Source organism: Erythranthe guttata, chromosome 14 (assembly GCF_056151865.1).
Source record: "Erythranthe guttata isolate IM_541 chromosome 14, IM_541, whole genome shotgun sequence".
Lineage (NCBI taxonomy): Eukaryota > Viridiplantae > Streptophyta > Magnoliopsida > Lamiales > Phrymaceae > Erythranthe > Erythranthe guttata.
In genome coordinates, this window is record NC_142546.1 from 5646420 (window position 1) to 5674158 (window position 27739).

Sequence of the window (27739 nt, forward strand, 5' to 3'; positions counted from 1 at the left end):
ACACATGTCTAATGAGAAGGTTTTGTCAAACAATCTCATATATGTAAACATATTTGGTACCAAAACATGTAAATGACAAAAAAAACTGAAATTAACTTGTATATACAAATTTGGTTATTTGTAAAATATATAATAAATTATTTCATATTAGTTACGCTATTTTATTATCTGTTGAAATTGAAGCTTGTCGGATGTTAATCTAATGTAGCTGATAAAAAAATAAAAGGACTATTACAAATAAGGCCCTGTTTGTTTAGCTCTTAATGACCTCTGAATGAGTGTCATCTCTTATTCGCTCAGCATAAAATTGTTCAGTGCGTTTGATGTGATTATCCGAATGAAACAATTTTCCTCTGACCGATTCAGTTTAAAAAATATGGCTTATTGATTCAGAGATATCTCTGAACGAATTTAAGACAAATTTATCCCCATTACACTTCGAGAATTCCATGACCAACACCTTTACCGACTACCTTCCACTATTGGTTCATTGGATTTTGTTTTTATTTTATGATTAAGTATGTTTATTCAAAACATTTGAGGCTAAATTTGAAATTCTACTATTATATATACTTGTTAAAATATATAATTTAAATTTACTGCTTTTGTTTTTGTCAAATGATATTTTATGATATATATATATATATATATATATATATATATATATATATATATATATATATATATATATATATATATATATATATATATAAGAACCCAATATGCCTTTTGATGGTGCGAATGAGGATGGACAAGACCATGAGAATGATGGTACAACTACCGGACCATGGTGGGGGGACGAAGACATGCAATATATGGCTAATGTGCGCGATGAGATAGCAACTCGGTTGATGCATTGATTGACCAATTAGAATTTATAAAATGTTTGACGTTGATTTTAGCGACTTTAATCTTTTAGGTCAATTTTACCGACTTTAAAGTATTTTAATATTTTTAGCTGTTTTTATTTGTGAATGTTATATTTATTAGTTGTTCGAATTTTATATTTTATCTATGTTAAATATTTTAAATTTATATTTTATTGATTATTTAGATCATGCTTAAATTTTTGTTTATTTATATATGTTAATCAAAATTAATTAACAAATAAAATGCCAACATTAAATAAGGGTATAATAGGAAAATAACAATATTCAGATATTCAGTTATCAAATGGACTTAATTGCTCAGCATTCAGCATTCAGACACAACTCTTAGCCACTCAGACACATATTCAGCATTCAACATTCAACGCTTAATCCTATCAAACGGGCCCTAAGTCTACGGTGGGTCACTTATTCAAATCTAGGTCCACCCCCAAATTTATTTTACAAAAAAGTGGTGGGTAATTTATTCAAATCTAGGTCCACCCGAAAATCTCTTCTACAAAAAAGTCCAGACAAAATTTAGAGATGTGTAAATGACTAAAATACCCTCTAACATTTTAATACTTTTGTTAAACTATATAAAGTACACGATGCCACTATATAATTGTTAAACTTATTTGACTCATACTTTTGTTTCTAAAATATTATTGTATAATTCACAAATTATTTTTTCAAATAAATAATTAAAGATTATATATTAAATAAACTAAATGATTTTTTTTTATGTTGATATGATATTAGACTATTTTCCTAAAATAAAATTAATTTTAACAAAATATTTTAATGAAACAGGTTTGTAAAAGTTTTAATTTTTCGCACTATTAATATATTAATATAAATAAAGGTTCTTATTTTGTAAAAGAAATATAATTTATTATTGAGATAATAAGAATATTCGAGTATTTTTATATACATATAAAATATAAATAGAGAATACTTTTTTTTAACAATTATTATGATAATTCTGATAATTATATTTTAATTATTTATTAATCTTGATTTCATGAATATGTTTTTTTAAAATATATTTGTTATTAGTATTCATGTAATATAATAAAGTATTTGATGATAATTTTGTACTTTGTGTGTTTTAGGTTGGGTAGGTACTTTTTTAAAAGGGTTAAATATCGTTTACACCCCTAATGTATGGGCCTTGTACCAGTTACCCCCTGATGTATTAGATGTACTAGTTTCCCCCTTAGGGTTTTAGTTAAACGATTAAACTTTGACGCCGTTATATTAATAAGCAAAATGACTAAATAGCCCTGCAATGCAAAATACGTTTGTTAAAGCAAGCAGTTTCTTCGCCTTCCAGGAAAGAAACGTCTTCTGCCTCTTCCAAGAAAGAAATTTGCTTCACTCGATTTTTCTTCATTGAAGGATAATTTTTACTGCGAGCTTTGACCCATGTTAGTTAAATTTTAGCCATAGTAAGGTCATTTACGAGTTTTATGTGGGTGCAAAGAGAATTTCTATTTATTGTGATTTTACTTTATTTGGAAGCAAATTGACATTATTACATACATTAGGATTGGGAAACCTTTTGTACTTTCAAAATTTTCTGAGTTTGATGAAGAAAAGGACCCGTCTAATCCTAAACTTAGTATATGACTTCATTTTGTGAATGTTACGGTATTCAGAAAAGCCATCAGAGAGTGTGCTATTAGAGCAGGGTTTGAACTTAAGTTTCTAAGAAATGAAAAATATAGGGTTACAACAGTGTGAAAGGAGCCCAATTGTAGGTGGATAATTCATGGAAGTTTGGTCGGTTCATCAACTTCCTTTCAAGTGAAGTCACTTGAGCACTGGCGAAGCCAGGATTTCGTCATTGGGGTCGTATATGCATTAAAATATTTAATTGATATTTATTTAAATTATTTATAATTTATTTAATTAAAATTGAAAATAATGTAATGTAAATTAATGACAACGATGATTGTTATAAGTCAAAGTTCCTAACTTCTTTATTGAATTAAAAAATGAACTAAGTTTTTAAAAAGAAAAAGAAAATTAAACTAAAAGACCACACGACGTTCTTTAATGTCACGAAATGCATCGATGATAAAGTCCATACTCAATGTTTCACCTATTTCTCTCTCGATATATAGCATCAATGAATCTGAAATGAACTCATCTTCCATCTTGTTTCGAAGCTTGGTATTAACTTTATTCATGGATGAAAAGGCTCGCTCGGTTGTCGCATTAGATATTGGAAGAGTAAGTAAAAGCTTGATCGATCTAAAAATATCTTGATAAATCTCCGACTTTTTAGTCTGCACCATCTATTGGGATAAGTCAGATATAGTCAATAATTTGCTGTAATCTTCATTTTGAAATAAATCAATCTCAAAATGGCGCAATTCCATTTTGATTGACATTTGCTCCTGCACCGTGAAATCGCCCGGATAAAAAATATTTCGACCAGCTTACCTATTTCATCCAGTTTGAAAGACTTCGACGCATTTTGAGGATCCATACGTGAAGTTGAAGTAAGAAGCTCCAATATTTTTCCACTAAATCTGCTATCGAACCCTTGCCACTGAGAATCAATTATTGAATAAAATATATCCACTCGATGGTAATGCTCAAGTGTAATGTCATCATGTTGCTTACGAGCTCGCCCTCGTCTTGGAACATAACAAGAACTCATATCTGGAGTTTCGACCTTATGACACAAACAAAATAATTTTATTTTGGTGAATAAAGTATCCCAACCATCTGCTCTTAGCTTTAGAAGTATGTGTTTTGTTGTGGACACAGGCTTCATAGCATTTGATACATCTAGTGATTGACGCTGTAAAATTTGACAAAGTACATTGGTGATCTCCATAATTTGCTTCATTACATGCAAAATAAAGATAAACTCAAAAGAAATCAACATTTCAACCGTTAAATCGATATCTCCACGTTGTGGGGCTGTAGCTCCTTCCTCACTTATAGTGTTTAGAACAATAAAAGTTGCATTATACATATGTAACAAGCTAGAAATTGAGTTTAAATGAGAACTCCAACGAGTATCTCCTGCTCTTTTCAGAGTGCCAATTTGATAAGAAGTTGCAAATTTTAACATAGCTGTTGGAGTTGCTCTGACAAAAATTCTTATGGCGCATGTTTTGATGATTATTGATTGGCGATTGCTAATATAACTGACAACGTAATGAAACTTGAATTATGGATTAAAAGGAATTTATGAACAATATGATTCTTTTTCTTTTTTCGAAACACTGAAATTTGCTAAGCCGTGATAATGATGGTTACTTGTTTTTTTTTTTCTTTTTTTTTTTGTATTTATTCGTTCAAATATATTTTTCCTTTTTAAAACTTGATTAATTATAAAAGTTCAACACTTAAAAAATTTAGTAGTATTTTTCCTATTTTTATATTATCCCAATGAATTTTGCATTATGGATCTGTTTAGATAATTGATAATTAGCTATCTCAGTCATTTCAAATTAGTTCGTGGAATTTGCATAAGTTATACATACATGATAATTATGATTTATATCATGACAAGTTATACGGTTTGGGTTATCTTTTATACCAATATTATTGAGTATGCTATATGTCTTTATTGTTTGGCAAATTACATTGTCTTGATTGCATGAAGACTTTGGTCTATCTCTAATTGAGAATTCTCGATTAACGCATTGTTTATTTATCATATGTAATTTTATGACATAAGTATGGTAAGCAATATCTGGTTCTCTTACATTCTTTGTCTATTGCAAGTCGTGAATAATGAATACATAAATATGTACAAACATGCATTATATGAATTGTTAGACCAGAAGTTCTGATAAGAGAAAATGTTAATGGAACTGTTTTATGGATGTTACATTACCATAAAACAATAATTCTCCTTATTGTATTTGATTTGAGATAAAACATATGAGCAAACTCAAGTTTACACAACTTAACGTATCTGGTGAAAGTTATATTAGTTGGAGAATGGGTGTTAAGATCCTTACGCTTAGTAAGCAATTGAGAATTGTTGTTTTCGAGGATAATTTATTAGGTAAAGCCCAGAAGGCTGAGACTATGTTTATGATTACGAGATAATTAGATGAAGTCCTTCGTCTTGATTATTCATCGAACGAGGGTCCCCATAAAGAATGGGGTACCCTGGCTAGTCGTTTTGATTACTAAAAGACAATACACTTGCCTGAAGCAAGGAGCAAGTGAATTCATAAATGATTTGTATATGAACATTAAAATTCGAATAGAGCTCAAAGTCAGAACATAGATGTATGTTTTATATATGGTGGATCTGAGCATTGGTCGCGCACCTATAGTGCGAGGAACAGTGGGGCTGGAGATGTAAATAATAATGCATCACCATAGGCTGAGTTGGTAGAGGCGAATGATTCCAATGTATAGCCTTTCACTCAGCTTTCATACTTAGGCACATCTGACCAAATAACCAATGTTGGGATATGATTGAACTGTTGATTTCATGCATTATGTTTATTTTACTCGGGCTTATTAGTTTATTGAATTTCGATCATCTTATTTCATATGCTCACGTTATGAATCATATTCGTATTTTGATTATGTTTAGTTTATGCTATGGACCATATATTTATGTCACCATATGTTCTAAGTTAATTATTATATTATTCAGTGGTGTTTGCTTGATGAATTTATTTAGTACCTGAAATACTAAATATATGTGATTAGATTTATATAACTCTCTAGACATGACATGTAGGGATAAATGGCTGGCAGATAGTGCGACAACACATACTATCCTGAGTGATAAGTCGTACTTTATTAATTTCATGTCTAATTGTAGCAAGAACTCTTTGATAACTAAATGAGACACATGTAGTTTCGATAGATGGTTATGGTAATGTCCACATTATGTCTCTCATGGCACAGTTTTGCCCATTGAAGTAGCTCATTTTTTTCTCCACGTTCCAGTAGAACGTTGTTAAACTTTAAAGATATTTGAGTTAATGGTTATTATGTTGAAACCATTGAAGACAAGAAATCGAATGTATGTGCATCATCTCTAACGTGTACGGCCAGAAGCGTACATTGGGAAAATTAGAGGAATTTTCGACACGGTTATGTAGAACCACAATTTGAATGCCAGAAGCATAAGTTGTTGATTGCTCAAAATCAAGTAATTTGATTATATGTCAGCATACACACATACATGTAATGATTCAATTACTTTCTTGGAGGTAATCCCAAGAAGATATATGTGAAATATGTATCACCATCTATAACTTAAATTTAGAGCCTTAGACATGCGATCTCTTACCCGTTCAAATTGCGGACTGTCACTTTGATGAGACTGTCTTCCCGCCGTTAGGGGGAGGAAAGAACGTCCACACTAACGTTCCTAGAGAATGGCGTGAAGTCTTGTGGGACGACCCCACCGTGTCTCATCAAGATCCCCTACGTCAGAGAATTGATATATAGATTAATAGATTATCCACACTAACGTTCCTGAAAAACGACGTGAAGTTGTGTAGGACGACTACTAAATCTGCAAAGAATGTGAACACTAATGTTCCTGAAGAACAGCGTGAAGTCGTGTGTGGCGAATAATGCCACACTCATTCTATTGTTTGAAAAAGTGACGAGATCTCAAACGAGCCTGCAAGGATAGATGTCCTAGATGAACAATTACTGGTAGGCCGTCGATCTATGCTAACTAGTCTTGCCTGCCATCATAGGAGAGGGGGAGCACAATGGGACCAAATGATTCTCAGGCCCGAAAGTGGATGAATGCCCAACAATCGAATCTGGTTAGCATTAGTACAAATGGGATCCCACCTGATCCATCTCATAAAATAATTCCGTACTATGGATTCGTCCTACAAACAAAGTCGGGGGACGCCTCAACATTAATATTCATTCCCGAGAATAGGAAAAACTCGGTTAGTTATTCATGCATGAATGAGTTGTGGTATTGGAATGAAATAATCATCGATGATAAACTTCCCTACACAGTAGCTACTGAACTTTTTATCGAGTGATGATATAAAACCTCAATCAATTAATACGTGTAAAGAAAAAGATGATGGCCAAAATGAAAAAGAAAAAAAAAAACAATCCAAGCTGAATTTGATTCCTTGATAAAATAAAGAGTGTAAAGACCAGTACTTCCTACACCTCCTTGAATTTCACCCACGGGATATAAGTGAGTACTCACAAAGAAAAAAAAAAATGAGATTGGGAGCTAGAATACTCATCTCATAGATCAAGGAATGAAATGAGATTGGGAACCAGAAGATTTATCTCATAGCTTGAACGAGATAGGGAGCTAGGAGACTCATCTCATAGCTCGAGGAATCAAATGAGATTGGGAACTAGAAGATTCATCTCATAGATCAAACGAGATTGCGAGCCAGGAGACTCACTTCATAGCTCAATTAAGGAAATGAGATTGGGAACCAGATGATTCATCTCATAGCTTAAACGAGATTGAGAGCCAGAAGATTTATCTCATAGCTTGAACGAGATCGGGAGCCAGAAGACTCAACTCATAAGTACAATCATTTATGAACAAATGAAATTGGGAGCTCAAAGACTGATCTCATAGTTCAAGGATTTCCTTAGCAACCGAGATTGATTTTAAATAGGTATACTCTCTCATGATGAATGTTATTAAATGCGTGGTCAACAAGTATCTTACGGGGATCTCGATACAAGTATTTATATGAAAGTCCCAGAAGGACTTCTATTTTTAGAAGCAATTAGGTCCAGACCACGGAACATAGACTCAGTTAGGCTGAGAAGTTTACTTTAATTATGACTTGAAATATTCCGGAAGAATATAGGATAATCGCCTAAGTGAACAATTTCTCTGAAGAGAATAATTGAACAATAATTGGTTTTGATTGTTCCTATTACTATAATTTATATTAAGGACATGAACTTGATTTGGACTACTGACGAAGTCAAGTAAGAAAAACTCAATTGTTGAAAATTTGATATCAAGAAAAGATCTAAAGAAGACTAATTTGTTGTCTCCACCGACTTCAAATTTATCATGTCAATTAGATTTTTGTCCATCAATCGAATTACATCCAGAAGATGTTATGGATAAAGAGAAATTATCCAGTAATACCTACGGGAGTTCCACAGTGGAATAGGACCAATGATTCATTTCGTCCCATGAAGGAGGACGAGGAAGTGTTAGCACCAGAAGTAGACCAATGATTCATTCTGTAGTGGACCAATTCTTTAACATATCTACATGAAATGTGCATTATTGTATTTAAATCCATGTACTCGATATGAATGCACTTTTCGGTAAGTTTGTTATGTAGACTTAGCTCACCTCACATACGATGTATACATCACTGAATGATGCAAAGCTTGTGATTATATTGGCATTTACCAGAAGTCATACCCACACAAAGCTTGTTCCCAAAATCTATTGTTTTGTATTCAAAATATCGTTATGTCTTGGAGATCCGTAAAGTGTAAATAAATGGTCAACTAGTCGAATCAATCAGAAGTTTTTACTTCACGAGGTAGTGTGTGAATGCACATGGCCTAAAGCCATGGTTAAGTATGTTCGAGATTCATTTGAATTAGTTAACATAGAAGATCATACGAGATTGTATTTGACTATAATGCAACATGCATTGAACAAATGAAGATGGGCTTCATTAATTGTGACAAATCCAAGAACATAGTTATGAGGTTTTCTTCAATCAACAACAATAAGAGCTCAAACAATAATGATCCAGCAGATCATCATTCAAGATAATTACGCAAACTAATTTACTAAGTCTTCACCTAAAATTACTTTAATAAACCATGTTAAGGCTATTGAGTTGCGTAGATTATACGAACTCGCTCCCTTGTAGACATCAGGGGGAGTTAACTTGAGGGGAGTACCCTGTAGGTACTTAATATCCAGAAGATACCCGGGTTCCCTGCTGTAATCTCTTTCCTTCGTGCGAGGTTTATTTTTCCCACAGGGTTTTTGTTATTCGACAAGGTTTTAATGAGGCAACATATGTTGATTGAAAAGATTGTGCGTTTTACTCTTTTCCCTAACCGAGGTTGTTTTTTCCCAATGGGTTTTATGACTCGGTAGGTTTAACGAGGTAATACAAAAAGCACAATAGATGTTTGATAGGAACCCAAGGGGGAGTGTTGTAAATAGTATGGAATGTGTGGTTTCCTAATATAACCACTTGATGGTTTTTAACTTCCGATTAGTTTATTAACTTCCCATATCTATTATATGGTGTTAGTGGCGATGTAACTTCTACGTAACTTCCACCTGTAATTCCTTTGTAATTTTCGGTGGTTACCACCTATATAAATGAGAAACACTCCCTCCCCACTAAACCCACAATTTTCTCTCTACGGATTGTTGTTCTTTGCATTCTCTCTTTCCCTCTGTCGTGTTGTTTACATTCATATGTATTTCCTCAAACACAAACCAAAGAGCTAGATAAATAGGCCATTTTACAACAACAATAGAGTTTTGTAAGAATTGTTAAACCTATTTTTGTTTCTCCTCACAAAACACGTTGTTTTTTAGTAGCGATGGTTTTCTTATCTACATTGGATGAATTAGACTATGATAGTTTTGTAGTTAATTGCATTAATTTTGTAGTGGATTACGTTCAATTTGTATGATTACATAAATTTCGTCGTGGATTTACATTTATTCATAGTGAATTTCAATAAATTAGTAGTGGATTTCGATTATAGTAGATTTCGATAAGTGTCCAGTGAATTTCAATAAATTAGTAGTGGAATTCATTAATAGTGGATTTCGATAAGTGTACAATGAATTTCAATTTGGTACTGTTGAAAAAAAGAAAAAAAATCTAAAACTAAACCGAAAAAAATTTAAATAACAAAATAAATCATAATTAAATAAACAAAAGTAAAATAAACCAATTTTTTTTTATGATAATCCGAAAATAAAATAAGACATGTTAAAAAAAATAATTAATATCCCACAACATTACAATAGGCAATTTTGATATTTTACATGTAAATGGCTCATGCGGCATGCCTAATGCAAAATATAAAATTGGTGTTCCTTCGTGTGGGGATTTCATCAAATGACCCCATATAAAAATTGCAATATTTCAAACACTATATACACGCAAAAATGCATTAAAAAAAATGAAAATTGAAAGATTTAAGTTTGAATCATTTCCATTTTCCAAAAAAAAAAATGGAGAAAGAATAATCATTCCACTTACGCAAGACCAAATTAAAGAAAGATTCCAAAAGATTCTATTTTATTAAGATGGAATGACAAGTATGCCCATAAATTAAATTGGCTTTTTTTTTCTCATGTAAGACCAAATACAAATAATGAGAAAAAAACAAAAATCGACACCAAGGTGTCGAAAAACTATGCTACAAATCGACACTTAAGCGTCGAATTTCATAGGTAAAAATCGACATTGACATGTCGAATTTGTAGCACAAATTCAAATGTCGAATTTTATACCTCAAAATCGACATCTAAATGTCGATTTTTACCTGTAAAATTCGACCTGTACATGTCGAATTCGTTTTCGCGGGATTTTTTTTGGAAAATCGATATTCTAGCTAAAAAAAACCCATAAATGCATACATTCTTGGGTTCTTCCATCGTAGAATCTTTTATTTTGATGTCTTCTGACTCCATACTTGCCATCTTTGTAAGATTTGTTGAGTTTTGATGATTTTGAATTTCTAGGTTTTGTGGGTTAATGGAGGAGGAAGGAGAAAGGTCTTGTGAGTTTTGGAAGATGGAGAAGATGATAGTTGGTCTTGTGGTTTTGTGGTCTTGTGATAGGGTTTTTTGTGTTTTTGAATTTTTGGTATTGCATATTTGGAATTTTTTATTTTTTAATAAATAAGGGTATTATAGTATTTATACATTGAAAATTTTAATTTGGTTTTGCACAAGTGGAATTAGTCTTGCATATAGCCGCAGTCTAATATATATGGACATAAGGGTAGTACTATTGGTATAAAACTTCCAAACTGCTAGTTTTCCAGTAAATAATGGCCACGTCATTAAAATCAACTTTTCAACCGTCAAATTACTAACAGATGGGGAAAACTGATACGTTCACTACATCAGCGGGTAACTGTTACAAGACCATTAGGAATGTAAACTATATTTAGCTCCTTTTTAAAATATCTTACAACTTATTTTAATTTAAAAAAAATAAAGATCTTTTGTAATATTTTTAACAAAGACCATTTAACAGCTGAAATTTCTTAAATGAATAAAAAAAAATAGAACTGGTGTCCAGTTAATCAGACCTTGTCTTCATTTGGGCGGCGGTCATCCCCTTTTTCTCTCCTACGTGTTAAAATCAGGGCCGTAAGTATAAAGACTCTGGCCATCCAGACAATGCCAATGGTGACAGTTAGATAATAAAGCCACCATCCCATGAAATCGGCAACTCCAACTCCGACTCCAACTCCGGTCATGTTCAGGGAAGGTACGACAACCAGTGCCTCAACCTCTTCCCTAAGCCTCCACCACCAAAACCAACAGTAGCTCAGCCCTACCGCCGCCTTCTCAACCCATCCTTCCTTCCTCCAATAACCGAATATCGTGTCATCCACCACCGGCTTCACCACTGTCCTCCTCCAAAAAAGAATCGTTTCGTGCAGACCAAAAAAGAAGACAACTCTTAAGAGAAAGCAGTTCTCTTGACCAAAACCAGAGCCGTCGATTCCGGTGGCGATGCTTCCTTCGATCCATAATCCAACGCAGACTTGGAAAACGAAAAGGAACCACCATGCAGCGTATAAACGGCGTCTTGTTGAGGGATGATCAGATGAATGGTGGTTGATCAGGAGTATGGATTTACCGGTTAAGGCGTAACTTAGAGATGATACAGTTATGAGAGCGACTAGAATGTGGAGAATTGTGGGTTTTTTAGAGTTTAAAAATAGTGAGCATAAGAAGGAAGTGGGCTCCGCCACCGCCGCCTTGGGGTAGTAGTTGTTGGTGGCGGAGAGAAGGTATTGAGCGGTTGAGAGGCGGGCGAGGAGTAGGAATGAGAGAGGGAGGAGGAGACTGATGAGGGTGGTTGTCACAATTTGGAGTGGAACTCTGACGGTGTCGTCGTCGTCGTTGTCGCAGCACAACCGCCGCCTGCTGCTGGTTTTCTTGGCATTTGTTTGACGACCATGCCGACTATTCTCCATTAATGAATCCGTTGATAATGATCATGAAAGTCGACTGCTGCTGGTATTCACATTCATGGGTATGATAGAATTGCGATTGTAATGAAGAAATTTTAAATTAAAGTGGTAGCCACGATCGATCCACCTGGTTTGGTTTGTTGGTTGACAGTTGAGATAGGAAATGTATCACTAATATTATTATTATGATGGCTTAATTATATTATATTATAAAATAATAATAATCTAGTTTCAATAATAATAATTAATCCAGCTTGTGGTTGGTGGCGACGACGATCAATTATCGTCTAATTAACCTGCAAATTAAAGTCTTCCCTCCATAAATACATATTCAATAGCTTACGTGTTGTCGTTGTTAAGAGCTACTAAATAATATGGTTGGTATGTACATGATGAAACATCCTCGTTCTCAATACTTCAAATTTTAAGTGGCGTTTTTGTCCATAAGTCCTCAACCAAGCATCTTTATTATTCTAGGTTTATGGGCTATATCCGTTTCACCAATAAGCTCATCCCTTTAATAATTATTATAAATAAAACAAACATTCATGTATATGTAATATTACTCCAACCTTTTATACCCAATTCTTAATTGTAACCCCAATTTAATTAATTTTGTCCACAAAAATCCAATTTTGACTTTTTTTTTTAAAAAAAAAAATTGCCGCCGGATTCCGGAGTAGACTTTTCGATTTTTTTTCTTTTTTTCCTTCCGGATATTTTCGCCGGTGGCGTTGACTTTTTTTAGTGTTTTTTTTAAGTTCTTTTTTTTTTTTTTTTTTTTTTTTTTTTTTTACGTCTGCCGCTAAACGTTGACCGTAATTGGTACTGTCACTGACAGTAAATTAACGTAATTATACTGTCAATGACAGTTAATTAACGTAATTGTACTGCCGTTGACAGTAAATTAACGTAATATTATTATTTTTTATTTTTTGTTATCTTTTTTATTTGTTTGATTTGTTGACAAGTCAACGTAATTATATTACTGTCGTTGACAGTAAAATAACTGTAAACACAATAATATTATTGTCAACACCATCAATATTATTATTTTTTGGGTTTTTTATTTTGTTTGAGTTATTCACGGAGTAACGTAATAATATTATTGTCTATATTATTGTAATATTACTGTAAACATAATAATATTATTGTGGTTGACGGTAATATTACTGTTGTTATAGTAATATTGCTGTCAACCACATCAATATTATTATTTTGTTTGGATTTTTTTGTTTGTTTGAGTTATTCACGGAGTAACATAATAATATTACTGTCTATTATTGTAATATTACTGTGGTTGACGCTAATATTACTGTTGTTATAGTAATATTAATGTCACTCACAGTAATATTAATTATTTTGGTTTTTTATTATGTTTACATTTGTTGAACGGTCAACATAGTAATATTACTCTATTACACAATAATAATGAGTTTTGTTGTGTTAATATTAATGTGCTAGAGATTAATATAGCAATATTACTGTGTTAAACTGTAGTTTAGTTAATTTTACTGTGTTTAACAGTAATATAGTTAATATTACTGTCATTCACAACAATATTGTTGTTTAAACGAAAAAAAAATGTTACAGAAAGAAAAAAAAAAATCGAAAAAGTCAACGCCGGAAACCGGCGAAAAGATCTGGAAGAAAAAAAAATTGAAAAGTCAATGCCGGAGACCGGCGGCAAAATTAAAAAAAAAAAAAAAAAGGTTTGAGTCAAAATTGAATAATTTGTGAAATTTGTGGTCAAATTGATGTTAAATTAAGTTAAGGATGAAATTCGAGCATATTAAAGTATGAGGGGTTATTTTAGTCTTTACAAAAATCTGGACCATGTGTGGACTTATTGGTAAATGAGTTTTTTGTCTGCATCTCTTTATGAATAAGTACCCATTGATGGGCTTATTTGTAATGACCCCTTTTAAGTATTCTATTCTTAGGAATTTAAGCAAAAATATTCAAGAGACATAAGGCCTTTATAATAGGTCCACGAGAAGAGAACAAAGATAATATATCGGGTCTTGCAATATGTAGAGGCGCTCCAAAGGTCTCTCACCTTCTTTTCGCCGACGACACTGTTACGAAATGAATTAAGATAAAAATAATGTGTATTCTTCTCAATAGAGGTGAGGGTATATACACAAAAGAACAAGCTATATAAGGAAACTTAATCAAATCAAATCCCTAAATTATGGATATAAAATATTAACATATCTAATCAAATCCCATAATAATGGATATAATATATCTTATATATAAAAGAAAGAAACGCTAGGCAACCCTAAAAAACCCTAATGATGTTTCTGTAATTATTTATTTTTAATTATTTTTTCTATTAATTTTTTCACTATAATTATCAACAATTATCAATCTCCTATTTTTCATCAATATATTTCAGATCTTAAGAGATAAAGATAGAAATTCGATTTGTTAAATCTTAGTCTATGTATTTGGATTATAAATCTTAATCTGCAATATTTATAAAAAACTAATGTTATATATAATATGAATAAGACTACATTATTGAATTTTACTATGTATTATATTTTCTTATTATCTATTAATTTGATTGTTTTTTTAATTTTTAAATAATATCCCGTGCATCGCACGTGGAAAAAATGCTAGTATGATATAATATATGGGGTTATTTTACATACCCCTAACCACCAAATAAACTAGGGATAAACCCAAGCAGAAATCATCATTTGACATACCCCTGGAGAAGCGAAAGTACTATACTACCCTTATATGCACTTTTCGACCAAACTGCATTCACCATTTCTGGTCCTGCATTTATAATTTTCGCTGATTTATTTATTATTATTTTTCTTTTTTATTTTAATAATAAACCTGTCTGTTAAATTTATATATATATTATATATTTTTTTTTAATTTTTTTAATTTTTTTAATTTTTTAATTTTTCAATTTCTTTAAAAAATATTAATGTTTTTAAAAAAAAAATTAATTTTTTTTTATTTTTTATACTGTACTGAAAATAACTACATGTAAATATAGTATCTATAGAAATTCGTAGTTATGTTCGTTTTTTTACCCCATAATTTTAGTCGATCAATTGTATACATACACGAATACTGGCTTATACAAAAGAAATTCATAAACACCAAAAAAAATTTACAAATTTCAATATTTTTATTATAAATCACCTCAGAAACAATAAAATACAAATCGAAAATACACAAATATATGCATATGTAACTACATGTTACTATATGTATAGTAATGTATAATAATGTATACAATCTGCAGAAAACTGTAACTTTGAAGCATATATAACTTCAACCAAATTTTTTGACATCTTCAAGAAGAGGATCAATGGCTTCCATTACGCTGCAGTTGCAAAATCAAAAAAAAAAAAAAATTACTTAAGTGCAAATCAACAAAATTTGAATAAACATCAAAACCCTCAAAAATCAACAAACACTAAGAGATTGAGAGATAGAGAGAGAGGTTATTGCTGGGAAATGCTACAAATTTTAAATCAAAGACACAGTGACTCCTCACCCCCTCGCCTCCTACCAAAACCCTCGTCGTGGCCTCAACTCCTCAACCTTTTCATGAAAGTTTACAGCTCACCCGAGAAGGACGAGAGAATACGACGGGAAATTCATAATTTCATCCAAGATCAAGGCGAGCAATTATACGAGGCATGGGAGATATTTAAGACCCTTTTGAGGCAGTGTCCAACACATGGAGTAGAGCAATGGCGGCAAATCCACATCTTCTACCAAGGGATTAACGAGAATGCACGAACCGTCTTAGATGTATCAACCGGGGGTAACTTTATGAGTCAATCATTTATCATGTTGGATCAAATTGCACAAAATCGGTTTGCCAAGTCAAGCGAAAGGACGGTTAGTGGAGCCAAGAAAGTTCCCGGAGTGTTGGAGTTAGATGCAATTACGGCCCTTCAAGCTCAAGTGACCCAAATTGCTCAACAAAATCAACTCCTTCTGCAGCACATCAAAGCAAATCCACCACAACAAGTCCAAGACGTTGATTCTCCATGTTGTGAAATTTGCGGTGGAAATCATTACACGCTCCAACGCCAACAATATGTGGAATCGCTCAACTACGTCAACAATGCGCCTCGCCAATTCCAAAATCAAGGGTGTACATCACAAGGGCAATACGGAGGAAATCAACAAGGCCAAGGGTATCAAAGACCTCAAGGTCAATTCCAAAATCAAGCCCCTCATCAACAAAGCTATCAATGAAACAATCTACCTGCCCAAAAATCAAACACGGATAAGATATTGGCCCAATTTATGACCGCTACCCAAGCCTCGCTGCGGGATTTGGAGAATCAATTCGCTCAATTCGCTTTGAATCAAGAGAACGTACGGCAGGAGCATTGCCATCGAATACTGAAGATCCCCGAAAGCAAAAGTTCGAGACGTGCCAAGTTATCGATTTCAAGATCGCAAGTCATTGTAGCCGAATGGGTGGAACCAATCACATATCCCCAAAGATTACAAACGAAAAAGATCGAGGTCGAGACGTGCCAAGCAGTCACCTTGAAGAATGGTAAGCAATTGGAGGAAGCCCCGCGAAAAGAGAAGGGAAATACGGTAATCGAGAAGCCGAAGGTGATTGAGGAAAATGAATCAATTCAAGAAGAACCGCCATCAATAGTGATTGCATGAGCCCCCACCAATTCCATATCCTCAAAAGTTTATAAAGAAGAAGCTCGATGCCGAATACCGATTTTTGGACAAGTTTTAGGAAATTCGCATAAATATTCCTTTAATCGAAGCACTTCAAAAGATGCCAAAGTTGGTGAAGTTACTCAAGGACCTCGTGACAAAAGGTAAGAAATTGAAAGGGAACGAGATGATCCAACTCACCGAGCAATGCAGTGCAATTCTTACACGGCCCCTTCCACAAAAACTAGGCGATCCATGTAAGTTTACTATTCCTTGTACTTAGGAGGTAACAAATTTTGATCCCTCATTGATTTAGGCGCTAGCATTAATCTTATGCCTTATTCCACTTTTAAAAAATCTTGGGTTAGGTGAGATTGAACCAACGGCTATAACTCTTCAATTAGCCGACAGGTCTTTAGTTTACCCAAAATGTATTTTAGAGAATGTGCTAGTGAAAGTTAATAAATTTATCTTCCCTGTTGATTTTGTTATACTTGATATAGATGAGGATAGGGAGATACATCTTATCGTAGGGAGACCGTTTTAGCCACGTCGAAAACTCTTATTGATTGTGCTAGTGGTAATCTTACAATGACGGTGCATGATCAAACAATCAAACTCAATGTTTTTAGTGCTAATAAAAATCCATGTGATAATAATGAGTGTTTTTCTATTGAGCTTATGGATTTTAAAAATCATGAAAATTTTGATGTTTTGATCTTGGACCATGGGAAAGCATCTTTGAGTGCAGGAGATGAAGGCGGAAATGGGAGTCGGACGGAGCAATTTTTTTTGTGAACTCAATTTCTACTCCTCCGAGAGAAAGTCATGATAGTTGGGGTATTAACGACGATAAAAGAATCGAGCAAGCCACGAGAGAAGGATAAAGTCAAAAATAAATTGCACAAAGAACAATTGGTGTTATTGTGCAAATCCCATCATCGGTTATTTCCAAGGAAGCGCAAATCAAAGTGGTCGGAGCTGTTTATTGTCCAAGAAATTCTTCCTCACGAAGTAGTCAAGATAAAGGAACGAGATTCAAATCGTACGTTCAACGTGAAACGGAGCCGGCTCAAACCGTATTGGGAAGCGAGTGAAGATTGTCAAGTGACTTCGGTCACTTTTGCTTGAAAATAAAGCAACGCCCGGCTGAAGACTTTAAACTTAGCGCTTCTCGGGAGGCAACCCGAGCTTTATTGTTTTTCATATTTTTCTTTAATTTTATGTTTTGTTTTTACTTTCATAGGCATGCATTCTAATTAATCTATTTGAGTTTTAATTTTTAGGGTCGAAAACGTGGTCAGAATGTCCAGACGGCCGTCCGAAAATCCTATGTAAGCACACTTGTAAACCTACTAGTCAATCTGTACTCTACTTATCTCACCCTAGCTCTAACTGTTCTATTAAAGCATATCGAATACAAACCCTAGTTATACTCCCGTTGTAGGCACTCGGGAGTCAAGTCAGTTCTTTTGGTATTTTCGGTACAAGAGAGCAGCAAAATCCCAGACGGCCGTCCGAAATCCAGAGACTTGAAAATCAGGTCTCTGCTTGCCAGACGGCCGTCTGAAAATACACTCATATCACGGGACGGCCGTCCGAACATATTTCGGGCGAATTTTAAATTTTTAAATTTTCGGATTTCTTTCCCTCCAATTCTCATACCCCGATGACGACGATTCCGACTAAATCAGGTGTTTTCTATCCTTAAACTGTGTGCTAATTTCGTTGAGGGCAACGAAAGTTTTAAGTTTGGTGGTGAAAAACATGTTTTTATGTGTTTATTTGCTTTAGTTTGCATGTTTTAGGCTATTTTATTTTATATGTTTTTATTTCTTATTATTATTGCTTGAGTCGAATGCATCGACGAATTATAGTGATGAGATATGATCAATGTTTGATGATGAGATTGCTTGTTTTGTGTGATAAGGATTAGATGTTTGTTTAGCTTTCGATTCAACGGAACTTAGAAGAGAATTATTGCTAGGAATCACATTTTGTGCATTGCTTTGGTTGAATGTTTTGTATTTTAAATTTGGAATTAATTTGTGCTAGATCATGCTATGTTTGGTTTTAAAATTCACCTTAGGAAATTTATGATACGAAGTATTTAGTAGTGAGTGATTTGGGATATGATTTGGGCCTTCTTTGAACCGTTTGAGCCTTTCAAGCCGACCTTTTTTATCGAAATTATCCTTAGAACCTTGATTTGAGCCTCGGAGAAAAGGTGTTCTTTCTTTTAGCCTAAGTGTATAAGGTAGAAAAGTGGAGATTCTTGAAATATTACCCCTTTAGGTTCGGTCGAATTTTTTTTATAAGGCCCTTCTTCTTCTTCTTCGAAAAAAAAGAGACAAATATACATGCTTATATATATATATATATATATATATATATATATATATATATATATATATATATATATATATATATATATATATATATATATATAAGAAAAAAAAAGACTAGAAGGGAGAAGTAAGGACTAGTTGTTGAATTGTTTTGAAAGCTCGATCCATTGTCTTAAGAGCAAAAGTGGAGACTTTTGAACTCTTAAGAATCGAGTTTATTAAAGTCCTTAGAGGTGAATTCATTGTTTCAAATGCCTATCTTTCAAATTTTGGCGTAATCACCTCAATTCAAGAAGAATAGCCACATATACCCATATTTCCTACCTCGAACCAAAGAGCCTAACAATTGAAAGCCAAAAAGCCCCAATAATCCCAATAGCTTAATGTTTGATATTAGCAGAGTAGAATAATTTGGTGAGTATTTGGAGTCAAACATATGCATGTAAGTATAAATTCTTTATATCTGTAATTTGCAAATATTGGATTCTTGAAGCAATTGTATGATTTGTGGTTTTTGGCAATGGTAAGTGACTAAGTGCTTTTGAATTTTGAGCTTGTGAATGCCTAAGTATTGTCATTACAATTACAAGTTCTGCAAACGTGAAGTTGATCATTAATCTACGTAATCAGATGTAGTAGTTGAGTTATTTGATTATGAGTAGATTTTGCTTGAGGACAAGCAAAAGTTCAAGTTTGGGGTGTGTTAAGTGCATATTTTTACACTTAATCGTACCTTTTAATTGGGGCTTTTGGTGTGTTTTATTGATAAGTGGTGCTTAAAATGTTGATTTATTGTATTTTAGGTACAAATTGAAGAATTTGATAAGTATAGGGTAAAAACTGCAATTTTGGAGAAAATATGGGCGAAAAGTGAAGATGTTAAAAATCTGAAGAATTAAAGCCCAGACGGCCGTATGAGAATTACACTTAAATCTCAGACGGCCGTTCGAGAAACAGAGGCAGTCTCAGGAATTGAGACGGCCGTCCGAGTTTTAGTACATAATCTCAGACGGCCGTCCGAGAAGGCGTAAAAGCGCAGTAAATGAATTTTAATTGCACAAGGAAACTACCTTCTTCTCCAAATTTTCCACCCTATATAAGACCAACCCAAGCACAGAATTAGGGACGAATCTTTTACGCAATTTCAAGAGCAACAAAGCAATAACGAAGACGAAGAATTCAAAGACTCCAGGCATAGATTTATCGTTTATGATTTATTTTATTTGCGTTTTTACTTTAATCATGAGTAGCTAATTTACTTATTTATAGGATTTTATTTCGAACCCTATGTGGGATTTACGAACCATTTTCTATGATTTTATGCAAGTTTTAATTCCGGATTATTTCTTCTACTTGTTTTATTAAGTTCATGAAACTAGCCACTTTATGTGTTTTTATGTTATTGTTAATCGCATGAATCCGAAGATCGGGTTAATAATTAGAATTGCTGTAGAAGAGCCTTTGTGGTATTAATATAGGAATATAGTTAATCTCTTAGCTAGCCATTATTGAGATTTATGCTTAATGTTGTGTTCTAGAATTAATTGCGTAGGAATACAGTAATTGAATATAGAATATTAGAATCGTAATACACGCGGAAGCGGGTTATGATTAATTTAGCATCTCAGGTTAATAATTCGGGTCAATTACTTGCATAATTGAAGGAATTGGAGGAGTAATAATCACATAGGGGGGAAAATAAACTCATAGGCTTGCCTTCTCTGATTTAATCTTCGTTTTAAATTGCTTTTGTGCTCTTGTCTTTTTAATTTACTTTAATTTAGTTTAGTGTAATTGTTCATCTTTCGACTGTGTAGGGTGGGCTTGATAACAATTGGTAGGATTTAGCGTCTAGAATTAAGTAATTAAATATTCTCTGTGGGATCGATACTTGGACTTAAAAATCCACTTTATTACTTGTATGATACGTGCACTTGCGTGTAGGTATTACACCCAACAGTGGGGATGGGGATGGCAACGGCAGCGTGGGTGGGGTTTGTGGCATCTTTAGTGGCATGGTAATGTTGGCGTCGCAGATCTAGGGTTTGGTAGAGGAGATCTACGGTTTGGTGGGGGCGAATCTAAGAGTTTTTTATTTCATGTCATAGATGTATATGAGTGTCTATGGGTGTCTATGGTGTCTGGCGGCTAGGCTTCAAAGGAGCAATTATGATTTTAAAAATATGTAACTACAGATTACTACGGACTACTGCGGTTTCCTACGGGTTTCTATAAAAACTACAACCGAAAAAAATAAAAAAAAAAAAGAATCATAATTTTCAATATTATGTAGAAAAAAAAAAAAGAAAAACAAATACGAAAATGCAAAAAACAAAACAGAAAAAAAATAATAACAAAAATGCTAGATGCAAAAATAAAAATGTTAAATGCAAAAATAAAAATGTTAAATGCAAAATGAAAAAAATGATAAATACAGTTTAAATATTATTTGGTGCATATTTCATTTTTAGTATATGGGGGCATTTTCGGAATGAAATTTATAAAAGATGTGAAGCAAATGTTTAGTTAGACTTGTCATTTAGTTTTAATAAATTTTGTCACGAGGGGCCTATATCTTAAGCCTTTTTTTTTTATCAAAAGCCCCATGGATTAATTAGTTTAGGTTTAAGTAAAATATATAAATTCAGTTTCGCCCAAAATTATCTAGTCCAAATGTCTACTTTCGAACAAATGTGAAACAATTCAATTAAATGATTGAAATTTTATTTGAACTTGTGTGTTTGTGTCTAACATATACAATTTTGAAGAAATAGTTTTCGCTCCAACCCTTGTATTGCTTCATAAATCAAACCCTCTAGTCTTTAAGTACAATCATAAATCAAACCCTCTAAATTATTCATTCTTCTTCGTCAAAAATTCGTTCGTTGTCGGCTTGATCCTTGTACGAGATCAAAGATTTGATTGTCGTCGTAAATTGGGATACCCTCGGGAAGAAACTGATGCACCTTCGACAACCCATAAATAATGTCTTAAGGGCCAGGAATTGTTTCAACAAGTCTCAATCAATTTTCTCCATGTTCCACAATTAATTCATATTTTCGTATGTTTGGCATTCAAGTAAGTATTACCCAAATTGTTATTTACAGCAACAAAAGAACACATTTGTAGATTATCACAAATGACTAAAACTTAAAAAATATTATTAAGATAAGATTGTTTACATAGATAGCAAAGAACGTTCAGTTTACTATCCTAACATTTGGAAGACCAAATTAGATATAACTCGTATAAGATGCAAGCATTATAACAACGTAAGTTCGATTCCCACAAAATATATAACTAATGACGGGCAATAATCTTACTCAATTATTCTATGTTGCAAATCCAATGTGAAATGCATCCACTATCAAAACAGGGTACATAAACTGCTATATTTCAAGTTATAAAACATGTTAGAGGAATTAATGACAGAGAAGTGTCTAATTAGTAATTACATAAAGAGATTCTCATAATATGAGTAGTTTGTTGTAGGAAAATTAATAAAAAAAATGATAAGAGCACATTGACACACCTAACTGGAAAAAAATATTTCACAAATTTAACATAATTGAAAATATTTATGTAAAGATGGATATAATTAGTTGATCATCGGCCCTTGGGATTGACAATCTGCGAAAAAATGTCTTCATCAGTATTATCACCTTTTTTGATAGCAGCATCGTCGTCGTCAAAGACATCATCATCATCTACAAGGTTTAAGGTGTTGCGATGCATGGCGATGAGGCTATTATGGTCAATTTTGTCTTGATCGATATGATCAAGATCAACACTGCCCGTCTTGCCGGCAGCCCGTTTATCTTCAGGGTTGTCATGTAGCTGTAGTGCAAATTCGAGGTTCCAAAGAACATCCCCCATCGAAGGCCTGTCAACCCCATGATCTGCCAAGCATTTCTCAGCCGTATCGATGAATTTGTTCAAGCATTCTTGAGAAACCTTTCCTTTGAGTTGCGGGTCAATAATATGTTCGAGTGTTTTATCTCTAGCACATCTTAGTGCCCAATCCGCGAGACTCACTTGTTCTTTCGGAAGGCTTGGATTAAGGACTGGCCTTGCGCATAGCACCTCAAAAAGCACGACTCCAAACGAGTAAACATCGGACTTTTCAGTCAACTGTTGTCTCCTAAAGTATTCGGGATCCAGGTAGCCGAAGCTACCTTTCACGACAGTGCTGACGTGGCCTTGGTTCATGTTTGGCCCTGTTTTGGATAGCCCGAAATCGGAAACCTTTGCTACCCATTTGTCGTCTAGGAGAATGTTTGTTGTCTTGACATCCCGGTGAATTATAGTGTACTTGGCACCGGTGTGGAGATAGTGAAGCCCTCTTGCTGCTCCAATGCATATCTCCAACCTCTGCTTCCATGACAGTGTTATTTTGTTGCCCTTGTAGAGATGTTCCCTCAACGTACCCAAACCCATGTAGTCGTAAACCAATATCATTTCACCGTTATCCTCACAGAATCCGATCAACGACACCAAATGCCTGTGCCTTAGTCGAGAGAGCATCTCTATCTCTGTCTGAAATTCGTTCACGCCTTGCTCTGATGAGGGGTTTGATCTCTTTACAGCCACTTTGGTGTCTCCATCAACCACTCCTTTGTACACCTTTCCGAATCCTCCCACTCCAATCACGTTCGACTCGTCGAAATTCTTGGTTGCGTTCTTGATCTCTGTCAAGCTGAAGTAGCGGCAATTGCAAGCTGCATCCGTTGAAATGGAGGTGCCGCCGCCTTGGCTTCTGCCCGATACTGATGAAGACTTGATGGTGGTGGAATTAGAATTCCACGAAATCGGCAGCCATGTAGTTGCTCCTTCACCTTTAGGATCCCTCTTTTTGTTACTGTAAGCGAACAGAAAAACGGCGGCGGCCGCCACCCCAATGGCTGCAGCTCCGGTGATGAGTAAGTTACTATTTGATGATTTATCTTGAGCTTGAAAAGTGATTGGAGCCAATTGAGCTTGCTGATATTTCTTCATCATATCGGAGATTGTAGGGTTTGGACCCGCAAGGTTGGACTTTGCATTGTCGCTGAGCTTGAATATCTCGAGCCCATTCAGAAGAACATCCACGAATTCCGCCTTGGTATTTTCGTTTGGGTGAAGGGCCACCCACAACTGTTGAGAATCGCCGCTCTTGTTGTTGACTTGCACTACGTAATCCTTTATCGTGGGAGTTGCTATAGAACCCGTCCATGCATACAAATCCACTTGGCTTGCCGCGGTTTTGTTATTAATGAAAACGTCGAAAACCCTCTGGTTAGGTTTAGTCATCTCGGAATCACACCAATGGAATCTGAGGAGGTACATGAAATTCGGATCCACTTGGAAGATCCACGTCAGATTGGCGTTCTTGTTCACGTCCTTAAAAGCACCCATTGATCTGTACGTTGAGTACACATCTATCGGGGCAATGTAAGAGGGTAGGCCTTTGTATCCGACTGTGGCGTTTGCTTCGACCGCGACTCCATTTGCCGCACCGTATATGTAAAGGCTGTCATCGTACCAACTTCGCATTAGCCCACCCGAATCGTTTGCCGGGGAGATATATTGCCCGCCCATGTTTAATCTGAACATTGTTTCCATACTGCTGCTTTGTATTGGTATTGTAACGGCAGCGTCGAAATCATCGTCGGATCCACCAGTACCGGCCAATGTTGGGTCCGTGTCGAATAAAGGTGGCATTGAAATAAGCTCAATGCCATTGATGAACGCGAAAGAGTTATCCGATGGGTTGAATGTGAGGTTAAGAGTGGGGAATTGTGATGGAGCCAAGTAATATTCCTTGATGAAATATGCCTGAGAGAGAGCTTCCGCGGCTAAAGAAGCGCTGAAATTATTCAACAATGTAACGCCGCCTGCGACAACTGAGAAGTAAGAATCGGAGATGTTGAAATTTGGGTAAGAAGAAGGGTAGAAATGGAGACGAAGTAGAGTTCGAGAGGTTGAATTTTGGAGAGGAAATCGATAGGTTGATTGGGATTGGAATGTTCTGGCAGTCATGTAAGGAACAACTGAAGGCAAAGAAGGGTCTTGAATTTCGGCCTTGACCGATGTCGATTTATCGTCAACCACTAAGTATTTGGCATCGGGTTGCCATGTCGAGCCGTCGGCTTCATCTTTTACCGCGTTCGAAGAACCGCAACTTAAAACCAATGAATTTGGTCCATTGGTGTTTTCAGCATGGGTTGCATTTGAGAGAAGAAGAAAAATAGTTGCAAAGGATACAAGAATGTGATTACGATTGCGATTGCGATTACTCGTTGTTCTCATGGCTACATGAAGGAATGAATGAATGAATGAAGAAACTAAATGAACAAGAAAATTGGCATACAGGAAAACAGGGCTGATGAAAACAAAACTGATTATTTCCTGTATGCCTACAAACTTTATACCACCTCTTTTTTTCAATTATTTTTTGTTTCTTTCTCTTATGGATTTCTTGGTCTCCATAGAAGAAGAATATTGAGAAAAGGAAAGAAGAGAAAATAGATGAAGAAACTAATCTTCTTTAGATTTCTTGTTTTTTTCCTTTTTTCTATGGTTTTGTGTTTCTTGCCTCCCTAAGGTTGTCCGTACGGATGGATGGAGATGAGTGAATCTCTCATACTTTAAATAAATTTTTAGGCTTTTTTTTTTACGCTAAAAAATGAATGAAGAGGAAATAAACAAGTCTCATTCTCAACCATTGAATTGTGAACTATTTATCAATACATGAACATATAGGTTTGCTTTTCACACTTTATGAAACATAACTAGAGGCTTTATTTTTATATTAAGTAGATGCTTTATTATGATGGCCATATTTTCTAGTTTCTACTATAAAAATGGGGCTTGTTGAGTGTTGGTTGTAACAACCAACACGCAAGTGCACTTATCGTACAAGTAATAAAGTGGATTTTTAAGTCCAAGTATCGATTCCATAGAGAATATTTAATTGGGCGAATAACAAAAAGGCCCATGACATGAAACTTAAATGCACATTGGTCCACAAAAAAAACAGTCTCTCAATTAAACCCATCCCCATTGTCTTTGGTTCTAAAATACCCTCCATAGTATAATTCTTATCAATTCTATCCATCATACTCTAACTTCCTTCACTTTTTTTTTTCCGGCCAGATTTCGGCGTTGACTTTTTTTTTTTTTTTTTTGAAAACTTTTTTTTCCCTGAAATTTTTTTCCGGCCGGTCAACCACCGTTGACCGCCGGTCTCCGGCGTTGACTTTTTCTTTTCGAATTTTTTTTTTGTTAGAAAAAAATATTTTAATTAATATTACTATCTTGGATACTAAATTACTGTCTCATACGGTAATATTACTGTTTGGGACAGTAATATTATGAATATTATTTTTTCAAACAGTAATATTATTAATATTGTTGTCTAAGACAGTTAAATTACTGTTGGAGATAGTAATTTAGCAGCCAAGGCAGTAATATTAATTAAAATAATGTTTTTTAAGAAAAAAAAAATTCATAAAAAAAAAAAAGTCAATTAACAGTTAAATTACTGTCTCCGACAGTTAAATAACTGCTGGAGACAGTAATTTAGCAACGAATACAGTAATATTAATTATTTTTTTTAAGAATAAAAAAATCAATTAATAGTTAAATTACTGTCTCCAACAATTAAATAACAGCTGGAGACAGTAATTTAGCAACAATACAGTAATATTAACTAAAATATTTAAAAAAAAAGAAAGTCAATTAACAGTTAAATTACTGTCTCTAACAGTTAAATAACTGTTGGAGACAGTAATTTAGCAGCAAAGACAATAATATTAATTAAAATATTTTTGAAGAAAAAAAAGTCAATTAATAGTTAAATTACTGTCTCCGACAGTTAAATAACTGTTGGAGACAGTAATTTAGCAGTCAAGACAGTAATATTAATTAAAATAATTTTTTTAAGAAAAAACAAAATTATAAAAAAAAAAGTCAACACCGGAGATCCGGCGATCAACGGCAGTTGACCGGTCGGGAACAAATTTCAAGAAAAAAAAAAAGTTAAAAAAAAAAAAATCAATGCCGGTCAACGGCGGCGACCGGCGGTCTCCGGTGGTGACGGGTCAAAATTGGGGTCAAAATTGAAATTAGAGTTAAAATTGGTTAATTGATGAAATTAGGCGAATTGGGGTGTAAATCATGAAATTGGAGTTGAATTGGGTTTCAATAAATTGGGGGTAATTTTGGTATATATAAAATGATTTTCCTTATTTGCAAATAAGTTTGAATGGACTGGATTTATTTGAAAGACAAAAAAGTTGGATGTCCATCTTTTAATTAAGTGCTCTTGTCATGGGTGTATTTGTCATTTGCCCTATTTAATTATCTAATCCTAGACGCTAAATTCTACCAATTGCTATCAAGCCAACCCTACACAGTCGAAAGATGATTAGTAAACTAAATTAAACTAAAGCAATTAAAAAGACAAAAGCAAGAAACAAATTAACCACGAAGATTTATCAAAGTAAACAAGCTTAGAATTTTATTCTTCCCCCCTATGTGATTATTAATCACCCAATTCCTTCAATTATGCAAGCAATTTATCCGGGTTATTAACCTGGGATGCTAAATTAATCATAACCGGCTTTCGCGTGTATTACGATTCTAATACTCTAGATTCAATCACTGTATTCCTACGTAATTAATTATAGAACACATCATTAAACACAAATC

The 27739-nt window shown here is 34.0% G+C and overlaps 2 protein-coding genes across 2 annotated transcripts; both read right to left on the minus strand.

Moving 5' to 3' along the window:
- Window positions 1-10897: 10897 nt before the first annotated feature.
- Window positions 10898-12083, minus strand: LOC105956479 (uncharacterized). Its single transcript, XM_012980334.2, has one exon. The coding sequence runs from the start codon at window positions 12033-12035 to the stop codon at window positions 11133-11135; it is 903 nt and encodes a 300-aa protein (XP_012835788.2). The 5' UTR covers window positions 12036-12083; the 3' UTR covers window positions 10898-11132.
- A 10343-nt stretch (window positions 12084-22426) lies between these two features.
- Window positions 22427-25801, minus strand: LOC105956478 (receptor-like protein kinase ANXUR1). The gene has a single exon (XM_012980333.2). The coding sequence runs from the start codon at window positions 25334-25336 to the stop codon at window positions 22655-22657; it is 2682 nt and encodes an 893-aa protein (XP_012835787.2). The 5' UTR covers window positions 25337-25801; the 3' UTR covers window positions 22427-22654.
- Window positions 25802-27739: the final 1938 nt, after the last annotated feature.